The sequence below is a fragment of the Oncorhynchus gorbuscha genome, linkage group LG01 (genome assembly GCF_021184085.1).
Source record: "Oncorhynchus gorbuscha isolate QuinsamMale2020 ecotype Even-year linkage group LG01, OgorEven_v1.0, whole genome shotgun sequence".
NCBI lineage: Eukaryota > Metazoa > Chordata > Actinopteri > Salmoniformes > Salmonidae > Oncorhynchus > Oncorhynchus gorbuscha.
In genome coordinates this window covers 9,265,370-9,287,453 of record NC_060173.1, presented here as the reverse complement: position 1 = coordinate 9,287,453, position 22,084 = coordinate 9,265,370, and the positions used below count along the sequence as shown (strand labels likewise).

Below are 22,084 nucleotides of genomic sequence, written 5' to 3'. Positions count from 1 at the left end.
ATATATATATATATAATATATATACAAATCTTACACATTTTTGCTATGTCCATCTCTGACTAGGCTATTATGTTTGGTTACATTAAATGAGTCAACGCTCACAACATGCCACTGCAGTTTTTGCCATCCTATGCATTGCTGCAGCTCGCTTCTCATACGCAATCCCTGGGTGGGTGGTTGCCATGGTTTCTCGGGTCACGTGCGTGGGTTTCCTGTAGCCAGTGAGAGCAGCAAAAGATGCCATTTTCATTCAACATACTGAAAGGATTCTCTACATTGCACGTGGATTATAAAACATTCACCAGGCAATTAAGCGTTTTTCATTTTTCGTTTCACTTTTTTTCAGTCTCTTGTATTTATAATTAAATATAATTATTTCGTTATTTGGGAAGCACATTAATTATACATTTTATTTCGTATTTCTCATAGATTTGACATCAGGAATGAGTATAGAAATTCCTGAAGGATTGACGGAGCTGTTGCAGAGCTTTACCGTGGAAGTGTTACGGAATCAGCCGGGAGATTTGCTCGAGTTCGCGTTGCAGTATTTCACCCAACTGAAGGACAGTGAGACTACCGGGGCCGCGTTCGGCAATGACCAACATTCGGCTTCGCGACCCAGTGGGAAAGCGGTCAATTTCATCGACGAAGCCATGCAGATCGATTCTGAAAATGGAGAGGAAGAGGAGAGTGACGAAGAGGAATTCATTGGTAAAGAATAATAACCATGTGAATATTATATTCTGCAGCCAATGGAATATTGGAATGGAATCCTACATTTGCAAAATGTTTGCCTCCTAGAGAGAATATGTGGTGTGGTGTGTGATTAGCAAATTGCTTGCCACATTCTATCACCATGGCATTTATTTTGTCTGGGCTGATATTGCCCATATATGGTCATGCCATGGTGGCTGATTGATGTGCATAATAATAATAATAATAATAATAATAATAATACTAATGAACATACAGTATAGCTGTGTAGCCTTTGATCTCTAACCGACAGCGTATCCTGATTTCATTCGACATCATTAGGGCTATACAGTGCTTGTAGGCCAAGTTACTACAGAGGGAACACGAGCCTATTACAGTCCTCGTGATAAGAATCGCATAGGCCTTTACATTTCATATGCAACAGTATGTTATTGGCATTGTACAGCTCTGTAGGTCTGAAAGTAAAGCAGTTGGGGGTGGAGGAGTGTTTGTGACAGGTTAGCATTCCATTACTCAGTGGTTGGGGAGCCTGACTGAAGAGGAAGTCTGGATGCCTGCTATTAGGAGGATAGGCCGCCCAGGGCTGCAACTTGCCTGGCTACCCAAACTCCTTCCTCTGGCCAAACGCTCCGTCACGCCCACGGACGTTAGTTTCTTCTCCCCAATGAGGGGGTGCGATTAATCTCGCCTGGTCGCCCTTGTAGGTGTGTTTTGCACCGGCTGAATGTTGATTGCATTCGATTTGGAACCAGGTGGCCTCTCGGGCGCGAGCCAGGTGGTGTCCCGCTCTGTCCGTGTCAAAACAAAAGTGACGTAATTATACACGTGTAGCAATGAGTAGGATTCTTTGTTTTCACATGCAAAAGTGATTGCTTTTGATAAAAACGCTTTATCTTCCTTCTCAATGAAATGTACATATTTTGAAAATTCTAACATTTTATTTTAAGGAAAATATATGTATTTTTCTGAACAATGCCCCATATTGTTTGATTTGAGAATGGCTCATTCCCTCCCCACTTTCGAGATGACGTGATGGGCCACAGCTCGGTGTAGCCGGGGCCAGATCAATCGAACCCCTCATTAATTGGGGATAATAATATCTGAGTATCTCTTTGAAGATTCCTAGAATGAAAATCCATTCTAGACCGTCTGATTGGTCTCCGAAACCAATGGGTTGGACCAGAGCCAGAAAATAACACACATGGGTAAAGTGATGTTTTGAAGATTCACCATTGGCTTTGATAATCTGATTGGTTAGAGATTATCCAATCGCTGATTACTTTGTTTTGTACAACACCCCCAAATTTTGACAAACGACTTCAGTGATGGCAGTCTCAGGCTGAAGCGAATAGTAGAGCAGTGGAATGTCAGGCAAGGCTGCAACAAGCCTTGGCCTACATTCTCTGTTTATACATTTTATGTAACACATGTATATAGAATATGGAACAAGCCCCATGCACAATTACTGCTTGCAGATGGAATAGAACAAGCCCCATGCACGATTACTGCTTGCATATAGAATAGAACAAGCCCCATGCACGATTACTGCTTGCAGATGGAATAGAACAAGCCCCATGCACGATTACTGCTTGCAGATGGAATAGAGTAGAATAGAACAGACTAGAAGAGAGAAGATAATACCTTGGCTGATGCAGAAATGCTACATGCAGCCAATGTCACATTACTCCCATGAGCCCTTAGCCCTGACACAGTATCATCACAATGTTCCGTTCCAGTTTGTTATAATAGTGTGACGACAACACATGTCAGGGTTCCCCACTTGGTGGCCCGCGGATGGTTTTATTTGCCCCCCCCCCCAAGTTTTCTGAGCAAAAAAAATCATATATTTTTGTTTTATTGCTGGACATAAAAGACTGTGAAAACACCAGTGAATCAGCTCCAAGTGATTTTAATTTTGGAAATCTTTGGTCCAAAGTAGTCCCATGTATAATAGAGATATGTGATATTGTATACAAATGTAAGCAAAGTTTGAAATTATTATGTTTTAGTCAAATATTATATCTGTTTGGGCTTCTTGCGGTCAATTTGCAGTCCTATAAATTATTTGTAATTATGTTCCATCCCCCTGACCAGCCGCTTAAAAAAAAATTGGCTTGTGGCTGAATCTAGTTGATTATCTTTGACATACAGTATGTGATGCCTCTGTAAATGTATGTTGGTGCGACATGCATATGGTATTGTGGGAAGTTGTGCCTCCTGGGTTTCCGTAGTCAGTGAATTTAAAGTAAACAGTCTGAGCTCATCACAGCCTGAGTTCCATCTCCTCTTCAACCCATCACGTGTCTGCGTCTGATTATTATTTGATAAACAATTAGTAATGTAGCTATGGTACAAACCCTGGGAGATGGTTGTCTCAGGAACCGTGCAGTCAGGTGCATTCAACCTTCCTGTTACTGGCAAGCCTTGACTGCACTTTTCATGGCCCGTGAGAGGACCTATAATTCCCCCTTACACAACACAACCAACCCAGGCCCTCGGCTCATAATTCTATTTAGATGAGAGAGAGAGGGGAAGAGAGAGAGAGAGAGGCTGGCTAACTAGTTATTCATGGATGAGATGAAACCTCTTACCTAATGTATTTTTCATGTGGAGGTATTGTTCTTGTGCAAAGTGTTTTAAATTGCTTTGGTTCATTGACGCTTTAAATTCATTCTCAATTAAATTTTGTTCAGAGAAGCAAAATGCAATTCAAAGGACTCAGCAGCTGTTCCCTGTTAGGGGTTTTAGCTCAGCAAAGGGTGCGTGCATACCTGGTTTTATGTAGAGCCAAATATATAGTAGAGGGAGTTTGTGCAGTTTGAAGTGTTACGATGCATTTACATAACACCACCAATTCTACGGCAGCCATGTTAGTTCTGCATGGGCAATATTGACCAATATCAGTTATGGTTTACCTGGTTTGATGCCGTTATCAAAGAGAGAGGATATGCATTAAAGCACTAGGTCACATCTGTGATTAACATTTTGTTACAACAATCCCCAGTGGATCAAATGTCCTTTTCACCCATTATTCAGTTGCCAGTGTTGATCCATTCCTCTGTATGATATCACTGTGTTGATCCGTTCCTCTGTATGATATCACTGTGTTGATCCGTTCCTCTGTATGATATCACTGTGTTGATCCATTCCTCTGTATGATATCACTGTGTTGATCCATTCCTCTGCATGATATCACTGTGTTGATCCATTCCTCTGTATGATATCACTGTGTTGATCCATTCCTCTGTATGATATCACTGTGTTGATCCGTTCCTCTGTATGATATCACTGTGTTGATCCGTTCCTCTGCATGATATCACTGTGTTGATCCTGTGTTGATCCATTCCTCTGTATGATATCACTGTGTTGATCCGTTCCTCTGTATGATATCACTGTGTTGATCCATTCCTCTGCATGATATCACTGTGTTGATCCAGTCCTCTGTATGATATCACTGTGTTGATCCATTCCTCTGTATGATATCACTGCAATATTGGAAGTCCTCTTTCTTTCTTTGGCCTTAACGGAATGTAATCCGATATGAATCTGATTTGAATCCTATACGAATCCCCAAATGAATCCTATATGATCACCTAACATTTTGCTTTCCTCTTATTTCAGCTCCAGTGATGAGTCGATTCATTAGAAGAGCATCAGGTGAGTGTGTTACATCTGTTGCTATGTCAGGTGGTGGAAAAAGTACCCAATTGTCGTACTTGTGTAAAAGTAGAGATACAGTAATAGAAAATGACCTAAGTGAAAGTCACTCAGTAAAATACTACTTGAGTAAAAGCGTAAAAGTATATGTTTTTAAATATACTTAAGTATCAAAAATAAATGTAATTGCTAAAATATACTTAAGCACATTTTACAGTGTCGACATTGTTAATGTTGTAAATGACTGTTGTAGCTGAAAACGGCAGGTTTTTAATGGAATATCTACATAGGCGTACAGAGGCCCATTATCAGCAACCATCACTCCTGTGTTCCAGTGGCACGTCGTGTTAGCTAAAATAATAAAATAAATACAATAAATAATAATAAATACAATTAAACTGGCCTTCTTTAGACTAGTTGAGTATGTGGAGCATCAGCATTTCTGAAACTCATCAGTCTATTCTTGTTCTGAGAAATGAAGGCCATTCCATGTGAGAAATTGCCAAGAAACTGAAGATCTCGTACTCAACTGGCAGCTTCATTAAATAGTAACCGCAAAACACCAGTCTCAACGTCAACAGTGAATAGGCGACTCCGGGATGCTGGCCTTCTAGGCAGAGTTGCAAAGAAAAAGAAAAGATTAAGATTGGCAAAAGAACACAGACTCTGGAAAGAGGAACTCTGCCAAGAAGGCCAGTCACCTCTTCACGTTGAGACTGGTGTTTTGCGGGTACTATTTAATGAAGCTGCCAGTTGAGGACTTGTGAGGCGTCTGTTTCTCAAACTATACTGGTTAGAGCCAGTTTGAGCTGTTCTGTACACAGAGTTGTACGAGATCTTCAGTTTCTTGGCAATTTCTCACACGGAATGGCCTTCATTTCTCAGAACAAGACTGGACTGACAGTTTTATAAAAAGGTCTTATTTCTGGCCATTTTGAGCCGGTAATCGAACCCACAAATGCTGATGCTCCAGATACTCAACGAGTCTAAAGAAGGCCAGTTTTATTGCTTATTTAATCAGAACAACAATTATCAGCTAACAGTTACATTACATTTACATTACATTTAAGTCATTTAGCAGACGCTCTTATCCAGAGCGACTTACAAATTGGTGAATTCACCTTATGACATCCAGTGGAACAGCCACTTTACAATAGTGCATCTAAATCTTTTAAGGGGGGGGGTGAGAAGGATTACTTATCCTATCCTAGGTATTCCTTAAAGAGGTGGGGTTTCAGGTGTCTCCGGAAGGTGGTGATTGACTCCGCTGTCCTGGCGTCGTGAGGGAGTTTGTTCCACCATTGGGGGGCCAGAGCAGCGAACAGTTTTCACTGGGCTGAGCGGGAACTAACATAATTGCAAAATGGTTTTCTAATGATCAATTGGCCTTTTAAAGCGATAAACTTGGATTAGCTTGAAAATAAAGGAGAGCCTCACACTCTAGGAGCTCAAATGCAAAAATGTAATGTCCAACGTTTTGACAGGCGAGCTGTCTTCATCTGTGGAAGCTGTCTTCATCTGTGGAAGACAGGCAAGCTGTCTTCATCTGTGGAAGACAGGCAAGCTGTCTTCATCTGTGGAAGCTGTCTTCATCTGTGGAAGCTGTCTTCATCTGTGGAAGACAGGCAAGCTGTCTTCATCTGTGGAAGACAGGCAAGCTGTCTTCATCTGTGGAAGACAGGCAAGCTGTCTTCATCTGTGGAAGTCAGGCAAGCTGTCTTCATCTGTGGAAGACAGGCAAGCTGTCTTCATCTGTGGAAGCTGTCTTCATCTGTGGAAGACAGCCTGGCTGTCGAAACGTTGGTAATGACATTTTTTGCGTCTGAGCTCCTAGGGTGTGAGGCTCTCCTTTATTCTCATGTTTTCCACTCCTCTAGCCAGCACCTCGCATAATAGCTGTAATAGGTGTGTGTTTCTTCTGAACTTGGATTAGCTAGTGATCAATTAAATAATGATCAATTAGCCTTTTAAAATGATACAGTTGGATAAGCTAACACAACGTGCCACTGGAACACAGGAGTGAGGGTTGCTGATAATGGGCCTCTGTACGCCTATGTAGATATTCCATAACAAATCTTCCGTTTCCAGCTACAATAGTCATTTGCAACATTAACAATGTCTACACTGTATTTCTGATCAATTTGATGTTATTTTAATGGACAAAAATGTTCTTTTTTTTTTTTAAGGACATTTCTAAGTGACCCCAAACTTTTGAACCGCAGTGTACATAATTTTCTTTGGGAATGTAGTGAAGTAAAAGTTGTCAAAAATATAAATAGTAAAGTAAAGTACAGATACCCAACAAAAACTACTTAAGTAGTACTTTAAAGTAGTTTTACTGAAGTACTTTACACCACTGCAGGTGTATTACTACTGGGCTGGAACAAAAGCCTTTTGCTGTAGTAGGTTTAGCTTCTCAACTGGGAGATACCCATTCAGTCAGCAGTCATTCAGTCAGCAGTCATTCAGTCAGTACCCCATTGTCTGTTTGTAGAACCACTTGCCACCATTTCAATAACTGACATGTTTTACCAGGAATCTTCACAATCTTATACAGTACAGCACTAACTCTGTCTGGCCTCTTCGTGCAGTCATTCAGTCAGCAGTCATTCAGTCAGCAGTCATTCAGTCAGTCAGCAGTCAGTCAGCAGTCATTCAGTCAGTCAGCAGTCATTCAGTCAGTCAGTCAGCAGTCATTCAGTCAGTCAGCAGTCAGTCAGTCAGTCAGCAGTCATTCAGTCAGTCAGCAGTCATTCAGTCAGTCAGCAGTCATTCAGTCAGTCAGCAGTCTACCTATAAAACAAACCGTTAAATCTCTTATCAAGGATACCTTTTGAAGTTACACTGACAGTCAGTCTGCACTTTATTTTTTATATAAAACTGATATGGAAAAATGTGAGGATTTAAAACACGGAGGTCATTAATCATAACTGTTTCTCCACAGTGTTTCATTTGGCCTCTGCTTACAGTAGAGACAACGGTGGTAATTCATCTCTATCTTCCATTAGCGAAGAACAGGAAGGAAATGCATCAGTGGATGATGTAGGGTGACATGAGTTCAAACCAGGTGCAGGAGAACAGTGTTGAGATGAGGATCTATCCTAGTCTCCTGTGTGGGAGGTTGAGGTTATACAGACAGGCAGACAGGCAGTGTTGAGATGAGGATCTATCCTAGTCTCCTGTGTGGGAGGTTGAGGTTATACAGACAGACAGACAGGCAGTGTTGAGATGAGGATCTATCCTAGTCTCCTGTGTGGGAGGTTGAGGTTATACAGACAGACAGACAGGCAGTGTTGAGATGAGGATCTATCCTAGTCTCCTGTGTGGGAGGTTGAGGTTATACAGACAGACAGACAGGCAGTGTTGAGATGAGGATCTATCCTAGTCTCCTGTGTGGGAGGTTGAGGTTATACAGACAGACAGACAGGCAGTGTTGAGATGAGGATCTATCCTAGTCTCCTGTGTGGGAGGTTATACAGACAGACAGACAGACAGACAGACAGACAGACAGACAGACAGACAGACAGACAGACAGACAGACAGACAGACAGACAGACAGACAGACAGACAGACAGACAGACAGACAGACAGACAGACAGACAGACAGACAGACAGACAGACAGACAGACAGTTGAGGATCTTATACAGCTCACTGGCCTCTCTGATGGGCTGGGCTGGTCAACCATACTGACCGCTGTGCTCACTGTCCTCTCTGACGGGCTGGGCTGGTCAACCATACTGACCGCTGCGCTCACTGGCCTCTCTGATGGGCTGGTCAACCATACTGACCGCTGTGCTCACTGGCCTCTCTGACGGGCTGGTCAACCATACTGACCGCTGTGCTCACTGGCCTCTCTGATGGGCTGGTCAACCATACTGACCGCTGTGCTCACTGTCCTCTCTGACGGGCTGGGCTGGTCAACCATACTGACCGCTGTGCTCACTGTCCTCTCTGACGGGCTGGTCAACCATACTGACCGCTGTGCTCACTGGCCTCTCTGACGGGCTGGGCTGGTCAACCATACTGACCGCTGTGCTCACTGTCCTCTCTGACGGGCTGGTCAACCATACTGACCGCTGTGCTCACTGGCCTCTCTGATGGGCTGGTCAACCATACTGACCGCTGCGCTCACTGGCCTCTCTGATGGGCTGGTCAACCATACTGACTCATGGCAGCAGTAAGGGAGTAAGAGGTCTTCAGGGGAGGTTGGGGTCAAGATACCTGTGTAGTTTTTGTATGGTACAGGAGAAGTACGGTCAGTGATGTCCAGACATGGCAAAAAAAGTCTTCAGACTGTATAATAAAAAATAAACAAATATTTTACATAATAAAAAATTATAGTGTTATTCCTTTCGAATGGAAAAGTATAATTAAGGTCTAGTCGCCAAATACAATATAGGTTACGTGTAAACAATAGATATATATGTGCTTTGTCATTCACAAGTAGAAGGACTGAGCTCTGGTTCAGTTGGGAATAAACTCTTTCTGATCTGTTTCAAAGTGCGAGGCTTAAATATGTCCTACTGAATCTCCCTGTGATGTCACGGAGCATTGTGTAAGTTTACAGGAAGGAGATCATATCTAGATGTTTATACAAATGTCATGTCGATGAACCCCCCCCCACACACACTTTAAACAATGGCATGGTGTTATGTACATCACAAAGACTCTTAAATCTCAGCACAATTAGACAGTTGTTTATATGACCGGGATAAGTGGGATCATGGTAGAAATCCTGTTAAAACTCCCAGAATCTCATATAGTCGTGGATCTTTAACATGGACTATCTTAGATGGTTTTGTTTACCATTTGTATGGCTTCGGAATGACTGTGTCGTTCAGCAAAACATTTCTGCTTCACTGTGTTGTATTTGAGGTGAATGTGAATGTCTTGCACTAACTTTCATTCATCTCTTCTGTCACACAGTTTGTGCCGAGGCGTTCAACCCCGATGAAGACGAGGAAGACAAAGAACAGAGGGTAAGATGGCCCAGACAGACAGAGGAGTGACAGAGGAGTGACAGAGGAGTGACAGAGGAGTGACAGAGGAGTGACAGAGGAGTGACTGTACCACTTCAAAAATAGTGCTACTGTTCAAATGAAAAGCATTACAGAAGAACTACAGGATACAGCATTTGGATTCCACTTGATATTGTACTTGGTATTGGAGGAAGTGCACGGGGTACGAATGGGTTACGGTGGCATCATGTTAATGACGTTTCCTCTCTTAATGTCTCTCTGTGAATAACGCGAGTGGTCTGTGTTTCCCCAGGTCACCCATCCGAAAACAGACGAACAGAGACAGAGACTACAGGAGGCTTGCAGAGACATTCTGCTGTTCAAAAACCTGGACCCGGTAAACTGAAGAAATATTCCCTCATTTTAGGCTGAGTGGGCCTCTCTGCCCCTCCACCCACTGGCTGCTGTTATTCAATGGACTGACGCACTCTGTACACACACACACACACACACACACACACACACACACACACACACACACACACACACACACACACACACACACACACACACACACACACACACACACACACACACACACACACACACATACACACACACACACACATTGGCACATGTATGCACACACACACTAACTGTACACAGAAAAAAGAACAGACCGTAGCCCGGGGCTGTAACTTTGTCATGGCCCGGGGCTGTAACTTAGTCATGGCCCGGGGCTGTAACTTAGTCATGGCCCGGGGCTGTAACTTTGTCATGGCCCGGGGCTGTAACTTAGTCATGGCCCGGGGCTGTAACTTAGTCATGGCCCGGGGCTGTAACTTAGTCATGGCCCGGGGCTGTAACTTTGTCATGGCCCGGGGCTGTAACTTTGTCATGGCCCGGGGCTGTAACTTTGTCATGGCCCGGTGCTGTAACTTTGTCATGGCCCGGTGCTGTAACTTTGTCATGGCCCGGGGCTGTAACTTTGTCATGGCCCGGGGCTGTAACTTTGTCATGGCCCGGGGCTGTAACTTTGTCATGGCCCGGGGCTGTAACTTTGTCATGGCCCGGGCTGTAACTTTGTCATGGCCCGGGGCTGTAACTTTGTCATGGCCCGGGGCTGTAACTTTGTCATGGCCCGGTGCTGTAACTTTGTCACGGCCCGGGGCTGTAACTTTGTCACGGCCCGGTGCTGTAACTTTGTCACGGCCCGGGGCTGTAACTTTGTCACGGCCCGGGCTGTAACTTTGTCACGGCCCGGGGCTGTAACTTTGTCACGGCCCGGGGCTGTAACTTTGTCACGGCCCGGGGCTGTAACTTTGTCACGGCCCGGGGCTGTAACTTTGTCACGGCCCGGTGCTGTAACTTTGTCACGGCCCGGGGCTGTAACTTTGTCACGGCCCGGGGCTGGCCCGGGGCTGTAACTTTGTCACGGCCCGGGGCTGTAACTTTGTGGCCCGGGCTGTTTGTCACGCCCGGGGCTTACTTTGTCACTGCCCGGTGCTGTAACTTTGTCACGGCCCGGGGCTGTAACTTTGTCACGGCCCGGTGCTGTAACTTTGTCACGGCCCGGGGCTGTAACTTTGTCACGGCCCGGGGCTGTAACTTTGTCACGGCCCGGGGCTGTAACTTTGTCATGGCCCGGTGCACTGTGGGATGTGATTTTGTCGCTAGTTATTTTTGAAATACTGTAACAGAATGTAGAGAGGAGTCAGGTTCAAGTATTAATGTACTGTGATGATGCTGTGGCATATGTAGTATTAATGTACTGTGATGATGCTGTGGCATATGTAGTATTAATGTACTGTGATGATGCTGTGGCATATGTAGTATTAATGTACTGTGATGATGCTGTGGCATATGTAGTATTATTGTACTGTGATGATGCTGTGGCATATGTAGTATTAATGTACTGTGATGATGCTGTGGCATATGTAGTATTAATGTACTGTGATGATGCTGTGGCATATGTAGTATTAATGTACTGTGATGATGCTGTGGCATATGTAGTATTAATGTACTGTGATGATGCTGTGGCATATGTAGTATTAATGTACTGTGATGATGCTGTGGCATATGTAGTATTAATGTACTGTGATGATGCTGTGGCATATGTAGTATTAATGTACTGTGATGATGCTGTGGCATATGTAGTATTAATGTACTGTGATGATGCTGTGGCATATGTAGTATTAATGTACTGTGATGATGCTGTGGCATATGTAGTATTAATGTACTGTGATGATGCTGTGGCATATGTAGTATTAATGTACTGTGATGATGCTGTGGCATATGTAGTATTAATGTACTGTGATGATGCTGTGGCATATGTAGTATTAATGTACTGTGATGATGCTGTGGCATATGTAGTATTAATGTACTGTGATGATGCTGTGGCATATGTAGTATTAATGTACTGTGATGATGCTGTGGCATATGTAGTATTAATGTACTGTGATGATGCTGTGGCATATGTAGTATTAATGTACTGTGATGATGCTGTGGCATATGTAGTATTAATGTACTGTGATGATGCTGTGGCATATGTAGTATTAATGTACTGTGATGATGCTGTGGCATATGTAGTATTATTGTACTGTGATGATGCTGTGGCATATGTAGTATTAATGTACTGTGATGATGCTGTGGCATATGTAGTATTATTGTACTGTGATGATGCTGTGGCATATGTAGTATTAATGTACTGTGATGATGCTGTGGCATATGTAGTATTATTGTACTGTGATGATGCTGTGGCATATGTAGTATTAATGTACTGTGATGATGCTGTGGCATATGTAGTATTAATGTACTGTGATGATGCTGTGGCATATGTAGTGGGTTATGTGGCCTTACTGTTACAAATACCCAATACAATGTTGGTTTTCTAATTGAATTTTCCTCCTAGTTTAATATAATCCACAGGTCTTTGTTTCAGTCTGAATTGTTATTTGTTTGTTTGTTTTCCCAATATCACAGGAACAATTTTCCCAAGTACTGGACGCCATGTTTGAGAAGTTCCTTGAGGTAGGAGAACACATCATTGATGAAGACGACGATGGCGACAACTTCTATGTCATTGAAAGGTAATCCCTGACATGTTGTAGCAGCAACTTCGTCAACAGGTTTGGATCTCTTGGCTCAACGGTTAAATGGGATACTTTGGGATGTTAGCAATGATGCCCTTTATCTACTTCAGATTAGACTTTACGTCTCTGGGTCCAGTAGGAAGGAAGTTAGAGGTAGTTTAGCATGCTAGCAGATACTCATAGACTTCCAGTTATTGTGCTAACGCTAGTTAGCATTGGCTTGCGAAACTACTAGCTTCCTTCATACTGGACTGACAGCCGGCCGGGGTTACTTCCACAATTTGCTCCATTACATCACAGTGTATTTGGCAATAGTTTCCTTTCAGTTAATAATTTCAGCTAGGGTAAACACTATGATGGAGAAGTGCTAGTTGCACCACACTTCCCCAAACCTTCTTGTGCTCAGTGTGTAAATATATATTTTAAACTGTAGAGCTTTGTGCTGTTGGTTTGAAACCTTGGCCAGGTCTCTCTTGTAAAAGAGATTTGTTAATCTCAATGAGACAAACCTGGTCAAAACAAGGTTCAATAAAGATCACAGTAGTTGTCTTGAAAGGACTGTTATATGATCCAACTGGCTCTCTCCATCTCGCGCGCTCTCTCTCTCCCTTCCCCTCCATCTCTCTCACTCTCTCCCTTTCCATATTTCTCTCTCTCCCTTCCCCTCCATCTCTCTCACTCTCTCCCTTTCCATATTTCTCTCTCCCTCTTCCCCTCCATCTCACTCTCTCTTTCCTTTCCATATCTTTTTCTCTCTCTCTCTCTGTCTCTCTCTCTCACTCCCTCTTCCTTTATATCTCTCCCTCTTAATCTCTATCTCTCTCACTCTCTCCCGCTTCCCTTCCATCTCACTCCCTCTTCCTTCTCCATCTCTCTCACTCTCTCCCTTTCCATATTTCTCTCTCCCTCTTCCCCTCCATCTCACTCTCTCTTTCCTTTTCATATCTTTTTTTCTCTCTCTCTCTTTCTCTCTCTCTCACTCCCTCTTCCTTCTCCATATCTCTCTCTCTCGCTCTCTCTCTCTCACTCCCTCTTCCTTCTCCATATCTCTCTCTCTCTCTCACTCCCTCTTCCTTCTCCATATCTCTCTCTCTCTCTCTCCCTCTTCCTTCTCCATCTCTCTCTCTCTCTCTCTCTCTCTCTCTCTCACTCCCTCTTCCTTCTCCATCTCCTCTCTCTCTCTCTCTCTCTCTCTCTCTCTCTCTCTCAGAGGGACCTTTGACATCTATATGAGGGTTGATGGTGTAGAGAAGACTGTGGGAGCCTATGATAACAAGGGGAGCTTTGGGGAGCTGGCCCTGATGTACAACACCCCCAGGGCTGCTACCATCATCTCCACCTCGCCCGGAGCCCTCTGGTGCCTGGTGAGTGGATGCTCTTCTGTTCCCTAAACTGTTTGTCATAGTACATGCAGTGCCAGACAGCACTGAACCGTGCATATTCTATTATGCGGTAGCAGGTGTCTGCCAGTTTTCGGGGGGAGAAACTGGCATTGTGATGAATGTCTCAGTTGTCAATGTGTCAGGGATCATGTTATCTTTATATGGACTCCGTCTGTTGTAAGTTGCTTATAGGTACATTATGCTCAGATGGGTACATAGCCAGAATTCTGCCTCTATGTATTTAGTTGTGGAGAAACAGCTGAGAAAGCTCAGTGAGGTAAAATAACTGTTTTGTAAAAAAGTGCTTCCGAGAATCTGTACTCTCTGAGCGGAGAGCATTGAACTGTACATGAGCAGCACATGTGTCCTTTCCCAGGTGTAAAGCCCCAGATGCTCACAGACTGTGCTATAATCATACTTCTGCTGCTTTTTTGACATGTGTTTAATGATAAAACTCCCTCTGCTGGACAATATTATGTTGGACACAGGGACAAACTGTTTATAGATATTCTAGGAGTGGTAATGGAGTACTGTACTAGTAAACAAAACAATCACAAATTGTTTGACTGTGTGTGTCTTGAATATACACTGAGACGCAAAACATGAATCTTTCCATGACACAGACTGACCAGGTGAATCCAGGTGAAAGCTATTGTCCCTTATTGATGTAACTTGTTAAATCTGCTTCAATCAGTGTAGATGAAAAGGAGGGGTTAGGTTAAAGAAGGAGTTTTAAGTCTTGAGACAGTTGAGTCATGTATTGTGTATATGTGTCAATCAGAGGTTGAGTGGGAAAAACAAAAGTTTTTAAGTGCCTTTGAATGGCGTATGGTAGTAGGTGTCAGGCGCACCGCTTTGTGTCAAGAACTGCAGCGCTGCTGGGTTTTTCACGCTCAACAGTTTCCCGTGTGTATCAAGAATGGTCCACCACCCAAAGGACATCCAGCCAACTTGACACAACCGTGGGAAGCATTGGAGTCAACATGGGCCGGCATCCCTGTGGAACGCCTTCAACACCTTTTAGAGTCCATGCCCGTCATGCAACTCAATATTAGGAATGTGTTCCTAATGTTTGGTAAACTCAGTGTATCTTTCACTAATGCCAGACATCGACATGACTTGTTGTTTTCATCCTACCATTAGAAATGTTGTTTTCATCCTACCATTAGAAATGATTGATCTACTCTGTTGTTTTCATCCTACCGTTAGAATCGATTGATCTACTCTGTTGTTTTCATCCTACCATTAGAAATTATTGATCTACTCTGTTGTTTTTATCCTACCTGTTAGAGCCGATTTGGACATATTTGTATAAAAGACCGAACATATGGAGCTCCATGTATATTTGTGTAAATATACATGGATATATAAATGAATATATAAATGAATAAACATTTTTGTTGCACCATATCCCTGGATGTCATGGAATGTTTGGCCGTTTGGAAACCTTGAGTGTGGACTGTATGCGTACCAAACAACCCCGCTTCAGGCTTGGGCAGTGGCTATGGTAAAGATGAAAGGAAGCCACTACACTACCATTAGAAATGATTGATCTACTCTGTTTTCATCCTACCATTAGAAATGATTGATCTACTCTGTTGTCTGCAGGATCGTCTGACATTCAGGAGGATCATAGTGAAGAACAACGCGTTGAAGAGGAGACTGTACGAGGAGTTCATTGAATCACTCCCACTGTTAACATCATTAGAGGTACAGTATATAGATGTTTGTTATGTATAGCCTGGTCCGAGACCTGTTTGTGCTGTTTAACCAAATCCTATGGTTGTTTAGCATGACAATGTCCATAGGAGTTGGCAAGACGGCAGGCCTGAGACTTTGCTACTTTCTTTCTCTTTACCAGTAGAATCAAACGTGTATTTTAAAGTAAAACCAACTGATCCATTTTAAACCAATTTGAAACCCACTTTTTTCCCCTACAGCTTTCAGAGAGAATGAAGGTGGTGGATGTGTTGTCTTCTAGAGCCTTCTGCGATGGAGAACAGATTATCTCTCAGGTATTTATACATCTCAGTCTTACGTTCTAAACGATTCCAACGTTTGTATGCATCATGTATGTTATGTTCGTATTAAATGATCCCTAACTAGAACGGACTTCTTTCAGTCATTCTTTGTTATGTATTTGTTATTCTCAAATTTGAACATAATCCTGTATATTCTGTTACAGGGTGATCTAGCAGATTGTTTTTATATAGTTGAATCTGGTCAAGTTAGAATCACCATGAAGAGAACCAGGGTAAGTTTTACATTGTTCTGTGATGATTTAAAAAAATAAATAAAAGTAGTTCATGTATGCACCATCCAAATAAATGTTTACTTTGGACAGATTTGTGGGATTTAATGTTGTTTATGTTGCTTTTCTTATGTCTTCTCTCTAGACGAAAAAGGACCAAGAGGACGTGGATATAGCTACATGCTCCAGGGGACAGTACTTTGGAGAACTGGCCCTCGTCACCAACAAACCCAGAGCTGCTTCAGCGTATGCTGTGGGAAGTGTCAAGTGTTTAGGTACGGCATTTACTACACCGTATGTTCTGTTTGACTTCCTGTTTCAGTCCGTGACATAACTGTTTGACTTCCTGTTTCAGTCCATGATATAACTGTCTTATTGAATGCACCAGCTTTTGAGAGAAGCACTTCTGTATTTAGGTAAAAGCCAACAAAAGCCTTCTCTGCCATTCACTTGTTGTGACATGGTAACACTACATTACAGCATGGAATAGAGGGGTATTATAACATGATAACACTACATTACAGCATGGAATAGAGGGGTATTATAACATGATAACACTACATTACAGCATGGAATAGAGGGGTATTATAACATGATAACACTACATTACAGCATGGAATAGAGGGGTATTATAACATGATAACACTACATTACAGCATGGAATAGAGGGGTATTATAACATGATAACAAAGTGGAGTTGTTGTGACATGGTAACACTACATTACAGCATGGAATAGAGGGGTATTATAACATGATAACACTACATTACAGCATGGAATAGAGGGGTATTATAACATGATAACACTACATTACAGCATGGAATAGAGGGGTATTATAACATGATAACAAAGTGGAGTTGTTGTGGATCCTTTTTTAGGACCTGTGTGATGTGAGGACAGCTCTCCTTACAATCACACCGCTTCCCCATCCTGTGTGAGGACAGCTCTCCTTACAATCACACCGCTTCCCCATCCTGTGTGAGGACAGCTCTCCTTACAATCACACCGCTTCCCCATCCTGTGTGAGGACAGCTCTCCTTACAATCACACCGCTTCCCCATCCTGTGTGAGGACAGCTCTCCTTACAATCACACCGCTTCCCCATCCTGTGTGAGGACAGCTCTCCTTACAATCACACCGCTTCCCCATCCTGTGTGAGGACAGCTCTCCTTACAATCACACCGCTTCCCCATCCTGTGTGAGGACAGCTCTCCTTACAATCACACCGCTTCCCCATCCTGTGTGAGGACAGCTCTCCTTACAATCACACCGCTTCCCCATCCTGTGTGATGACAGCTCTCCTTACAATCACACCGCTTCCCCATCCTGTGTGAGGACAGCTCTCCTTACAATCACACCGCTTCCCCATCCTGTGTGAGGACAGCTCTCCTTACAATCACACCGCTTCCCCATCCTGTGTGAGGACAGCTCTCCTTACAATCACACCGCTTCCCCATCCTGTGTGAGGACAGCTCTCCTTACAATCACACCGCTTCCCCATCCTGTGTGATGACAGCTCTCCTTACAATCACACCGCTTCCCCATCCTGTGTGTTGACAGCTCTCCTTACAATCACACCGCTTCCCCATCCTGTGTGATGACAGCTCTCCTTACAATCACACCGCTTCCCCATCCTGTGTGAGGACAGCTCTCCTTACAATCACACCGCTTCCCCATCCTGTGTGATGACAGCTCTCCTTACAATCACACCGCTTCCCCATCCTGTGTGTTGACAGCTCTCCTTACAATCACACCGCTTCCCCATCCTGTGTGATGACAGCTCTCCTTACAATCACACCGCTTCCCCATCCTGTGTGTTGACAGCTCTCCTTACAATCACACCGCTTCCCCATCCTGTGTGATGACAGCTCTCCTTACAATCACACCGCTTCCCCATCCTGTGTGAGGACAGCTCTCCTTACAATCACACCGCTTCCCATCCTGTGTGAGGACAGCTCTCCTTACAATCACACCGCTTCCCATCCTGTGTGTTGACACCTATCCTCTTGTGTTTACTAGTTATGGCTTCCCATCCTGTGTGTTGACACCTCTCCTCTTGTGTTTACTAGTTATGGCTTCCCATCCTGTGTGTTGACACCTCTCCTCTTGTGTCTACTAGTTATGGTTTCCCATCCTGTGTGTTGACACCTCTCCTCTTGTGTCTACTAGTTATGGCTTCCCATCCTGTGTGTTGACACCTCTCCTCTTGTGTTTACTAGTTATGGCTTCCCATCCTGTGTGTTGACACCTCTCCTCTTGTGTTTACTAGTTATGGCTTCCCATCCTGTGTGTTGACACCTCTCCTCTTGTGTTTACTAGTTATGGCTTCCCATCCTGTGTGTTGACACCTCTCCTCTTGTGTTTACTAGTTATGGCTTCCCATCCTGTGTGTTGACACCTCTCCTCTTGTGTTTACTAGTTATGGCTTCCCATCCTGTGTGTTGACACCTCTCCTCTTGTGTTTACTAGTTATGGCTTCCCATCCTGTGTGTTGACACCTCTCCTCTTGTGTTTACTAGTTATGGCTTCCCATCCTGTGTGTTGACACCTCTCCTCTTGTGTTTACTAGTTATGGCTTCCCAGTTGACACCTCTCCTCTTGTGTCTACTAGTTATGGCTTCCCATCCTGTGTGTTGACACCTCTCCTCTTGTGTTTACTAGTTATGGCTTCCCATCCTGTGTGTTGACACCTCTCCTCTTGTGTTTACTAGTTAGTTATGGCTTCCCATCCTGTGTGTTGACACCTCTCCTCTTGTGTTTACTAGTTAGTTCCCATCCTGTGTGTTGACACCTCTCTTGTGTTTACTAGTTTGGCCCATCCTGTGTGTTGACACCTCTCCTCTTGTGTTTACTAGTTATGGCTTCCCATCCTGTGTGTTGACACCTCTCCTCTTGTGTTTACTAGTTATGGCTTCCCATCCTGTGTGTTGACACCCTCCTCTTGTGTTTACTAGTTATGGCTTCCCATCCTGTGTGTTGACACCTCTCCTCTTGTGTTTACTAGTTATGGCTTCCCATCCTGTGTGTTGACACCTCTCCTCTTGTGTTTACTAGTTATGGCTTCCCATCCTGTGTGTTGACACCTCTCTTGTGTTTACTAGTTATGGCTTCTCATCCTGTGTGTTGACACCTCTCCTCTTGTGTTTACTAGTTATGGCTTCCCATCCTGTGTGTTGACACCTCTCCTCTTGTGTTTACTAGTTATGGCTTCCCATCCTGTGTGTTGACACCTCTCCTCTTGTGTTTACTAGTTATGGCTTCCCATCCTGTGTGTTGACACCTCTCCTCTTGTGTTTACTAGTTATGGCTTCCCATCCTGTGTGTTGACACCTCTCTCTCTTGTGTTTACTAGTTATGGCTTCCCATCCTGTGTGTTGACATCCTGTGTTTACTGTTATGGCTTCCCATCCTGTGTGTTCTCCTCTTGTGTTTACTAGTTATGGCTTCCCATCCTGTGTGTTGACACCTCTCCTCTTGTGTTTACTAGTTATGGCTTCCCATCCTGTGTGTTGACACCTCTCCTCTTGTGTTTACTAGTTATGGCTTCCCATCCTGTGTGTTGACACCTCTCCTCTTGTGTTTACTAGTTATGGCTTCCCATCCTGTGTGTTGACACCTCTCCTCTTGTGTTTACTAGTTATGGCTTCCCATCCTGTGTGTTGACACCTCTCCTCTTGTGTTTACTAGTTATGGCTTCCCATCCTGTGTGTTGACACCTCTCCTCTTGTGTTTACTAGTTATGGACGTGCAGGCGTTTGAGAGGTTGCTGGGCCCCTGCATGGACATCATGAAGAGAAACATTGCAAATTACGAAGAGCAGCTGGTTACTCTGTTTGAATGTAGCACCACTGACATTGAGGAGATAAACCCATGAAAACCAGAAGGGGAAAAAGACAGTGAGATGCATGATGACGATGTCATAAATTGGTTAGTGGGAAGTGGAAAAAGTATTGTCACTTGGTGTGTAACTTTTCCATATCTACCTTTGTCAAGTATTGTTTTCTTTCACAAAATAGGAAACACGGTATGTTAGATAGGTACAGGATCGATTACAGATAAAATGCAATGGTTTTTGAAGGATCGTTGACTTGGGAGTCATATTTTTTATTGAAGCAAAGATATCTGTGTTATTCCAAAATGTAAATGTTCATATGTTCTGTCCTCACAACTTTCCCTTTTTGGATTATTTTATATTATATTTTACAAATGTACATTTTATTGATTTTATCAAAGACATTTTAAGTCACTTGTTTTGTATATTATTGATCACTATTATGTTATGTAAAATATAAATTGGCCTTTTCAGATTCTCTGATAATGTCATATTTCTTCAAAAATCTTGTGCCAAAGGTCATGACATCCTTACTAGATTACGAGCGTGTAAACAAATCACGAATATCCATACCTTGCACATTAAAGTGTTCGTAATTTGATATTCTCATGTTGACATAATTTTCAGTAAAGGTGTTGGTTTACACTGTACATTGTAGTCTAGGGGATACCCAGGGGAACTATGTCCTTTCTGGTTTCAACAACCATGTTGAACAGTTGTACCAACAAAGAGTGCCATAAAATTCAAGGGATGAATTGAACAATGTGATTTGCTATCGTTGCACTCTGGTATGGCTGACGTGGTGTTTACAGAGTTAAGAATCGCATATTTTCACCATAAAATGACATAGCCAAATCTAACTGCCCGTAGCTCAGGACCTGAAGCAAGGATATGCATATTCTTGATACCATGTGGAAATGTGAAATGAATGTAGGAGAATATAACACATTAGATCTGGTAAAAGATAATACAAAGAAAAAAACGTTTTTTTGAAATGCAAGAGTAAGTCCATAATGTATTATTCCAGGCCAGGTGCAATTTAGATTTTGGCCACTAGATGGCAGCAGTGTATGTGCAACGTTTTAGACTGATCCAATGAACCATTGCATTTCTGTTCAAAATGTTGTATCAAGACTGCCCAAATGTGCCTAATTGGCTTATTAATACATTTTCAAGTTCATAACTGTGCACTCTCATCAAACAATAGCATGGTATTATTTCACTGTAACAGCTACTGTAAATTGGACAGTGCAGTTAGATTAACAAGCATTTAAGCTTTCTGCATATATCAGATATGTCTATGTCCTGGGAAATGTTCTTGTTACTTACAACCTCATGCTAATCGCATTAGCCTACGTTAGCTCAACCGTCCCGCGGGGGACCCACCAATCCTGTAGAGGTTTTAAGAAGTTATTAAAAAAGATGGCTGATAGTTTTGAAAACAGTTGGCTGACCAAGTATTACACACTTTCAAGCTCTTGATTCCTCAGCACTATAGCATTAGACATTCACCACTATAATAATGGTATTTGACCACTTTATTGTCTTCAAGTTCTTGATTCCTCAGTACTGCAGCATTAGACACTAACCACTGTAATAATTGTATTTGACTACATTATTGTCTTCTTGAGCTAGTTTACACGACATAGTTTGCAAAAAAGTATGTGGACAACCCTTCAGATTAGTGGATTCGGCTATTTCAGCCACACCTGTTGCTGACGGGTGTATAACATCGAGGACACCGCCATGCAATCTCCATAGACAAACATTGGCATTAGAATGACCCGTACTGAAGACCTCAGTGACTTTCAACGTGGCACCGTCATAGGATGCCCCCTATCCAACAAGTAATTTTGTCCTGCTAGAGCTGCCCCAGTCAACTGTAAATGCTGCTATTGTGAAGTGTAAACGTCTAGGAGCAACAACGGCTCAGCCGCAAAGTGGTAGGCCACACAAGCTCCCAGAACGGGACCGCCGAGTGTTGTAGCTCGTAGCATGTAAAAATCATCTGTCCTTGGTTGCAACACTCTACCATGTTCCAAATTGCCTCTGGAAGCACAAGAACTGTTCGTTGGGAACTTCATGAAATGGGTTTCCATGGCCGAACTGCCGTACACAAGCTTAAGATCACAATGTGCAATGCCAAGTGTCGGCTGGAGTGGTGTAAATCTCAACATCATTGGATTCTGGAGCAGTGG

The 22,084-nt window shown here is 43.2% G+C and overlaps 1 protein-coding gene across 2 annotated transcripts; it reads left to right on the top strand.

Annotated features, from left to right (window-relative positions):
• The first annotated feature begins 184 nt into the window (after positions 1 to 184).
• LOC124032269 (cAMP-dependent protein kinase type II-beta regulatory subunit-like) lies at positions 185 to 20,361 on the top strand. Of its 2 annotated transcripts, XM_046344545.1 has the most exons (12): positions 185 to 305; positions 430 to 711; positions 4,336 to 4,371; positions 9,299 to 9,351; positions 9,644 to 9,727; positions 12,313 to 12,419; positions 13,633 to 13,786; positions 15,413 to 15,514; positions 15,745 to 15,819; positions 15,990 to 16,058; positions 16,201 to 16,330; positions 19,792 to 20,361. In XM_046344545.1, exons 2-12 carry the CDS (start codon positions 444 to 446, stop codon positions 19,926 to 19,928), a joined length of 1,215 nt encoding a protein of 404 aa, XP_046200501.1. In that variant the 5' UTR covers positions 185 to 305; positions 430 to 443; the 3' UTR covers positions 19,929 to 20,361. The 2 variants fall into 2 exon arrangements, with proteins under 2 accessions (XP_046200501.1, XP_046200494.1); XM_046344538.1 differs by having other exon boundaries at positions 234 to 711.
• The last annotated feature ends 1,723 nt before the right edge of the window (positions 20,362 to 22,084 follow it).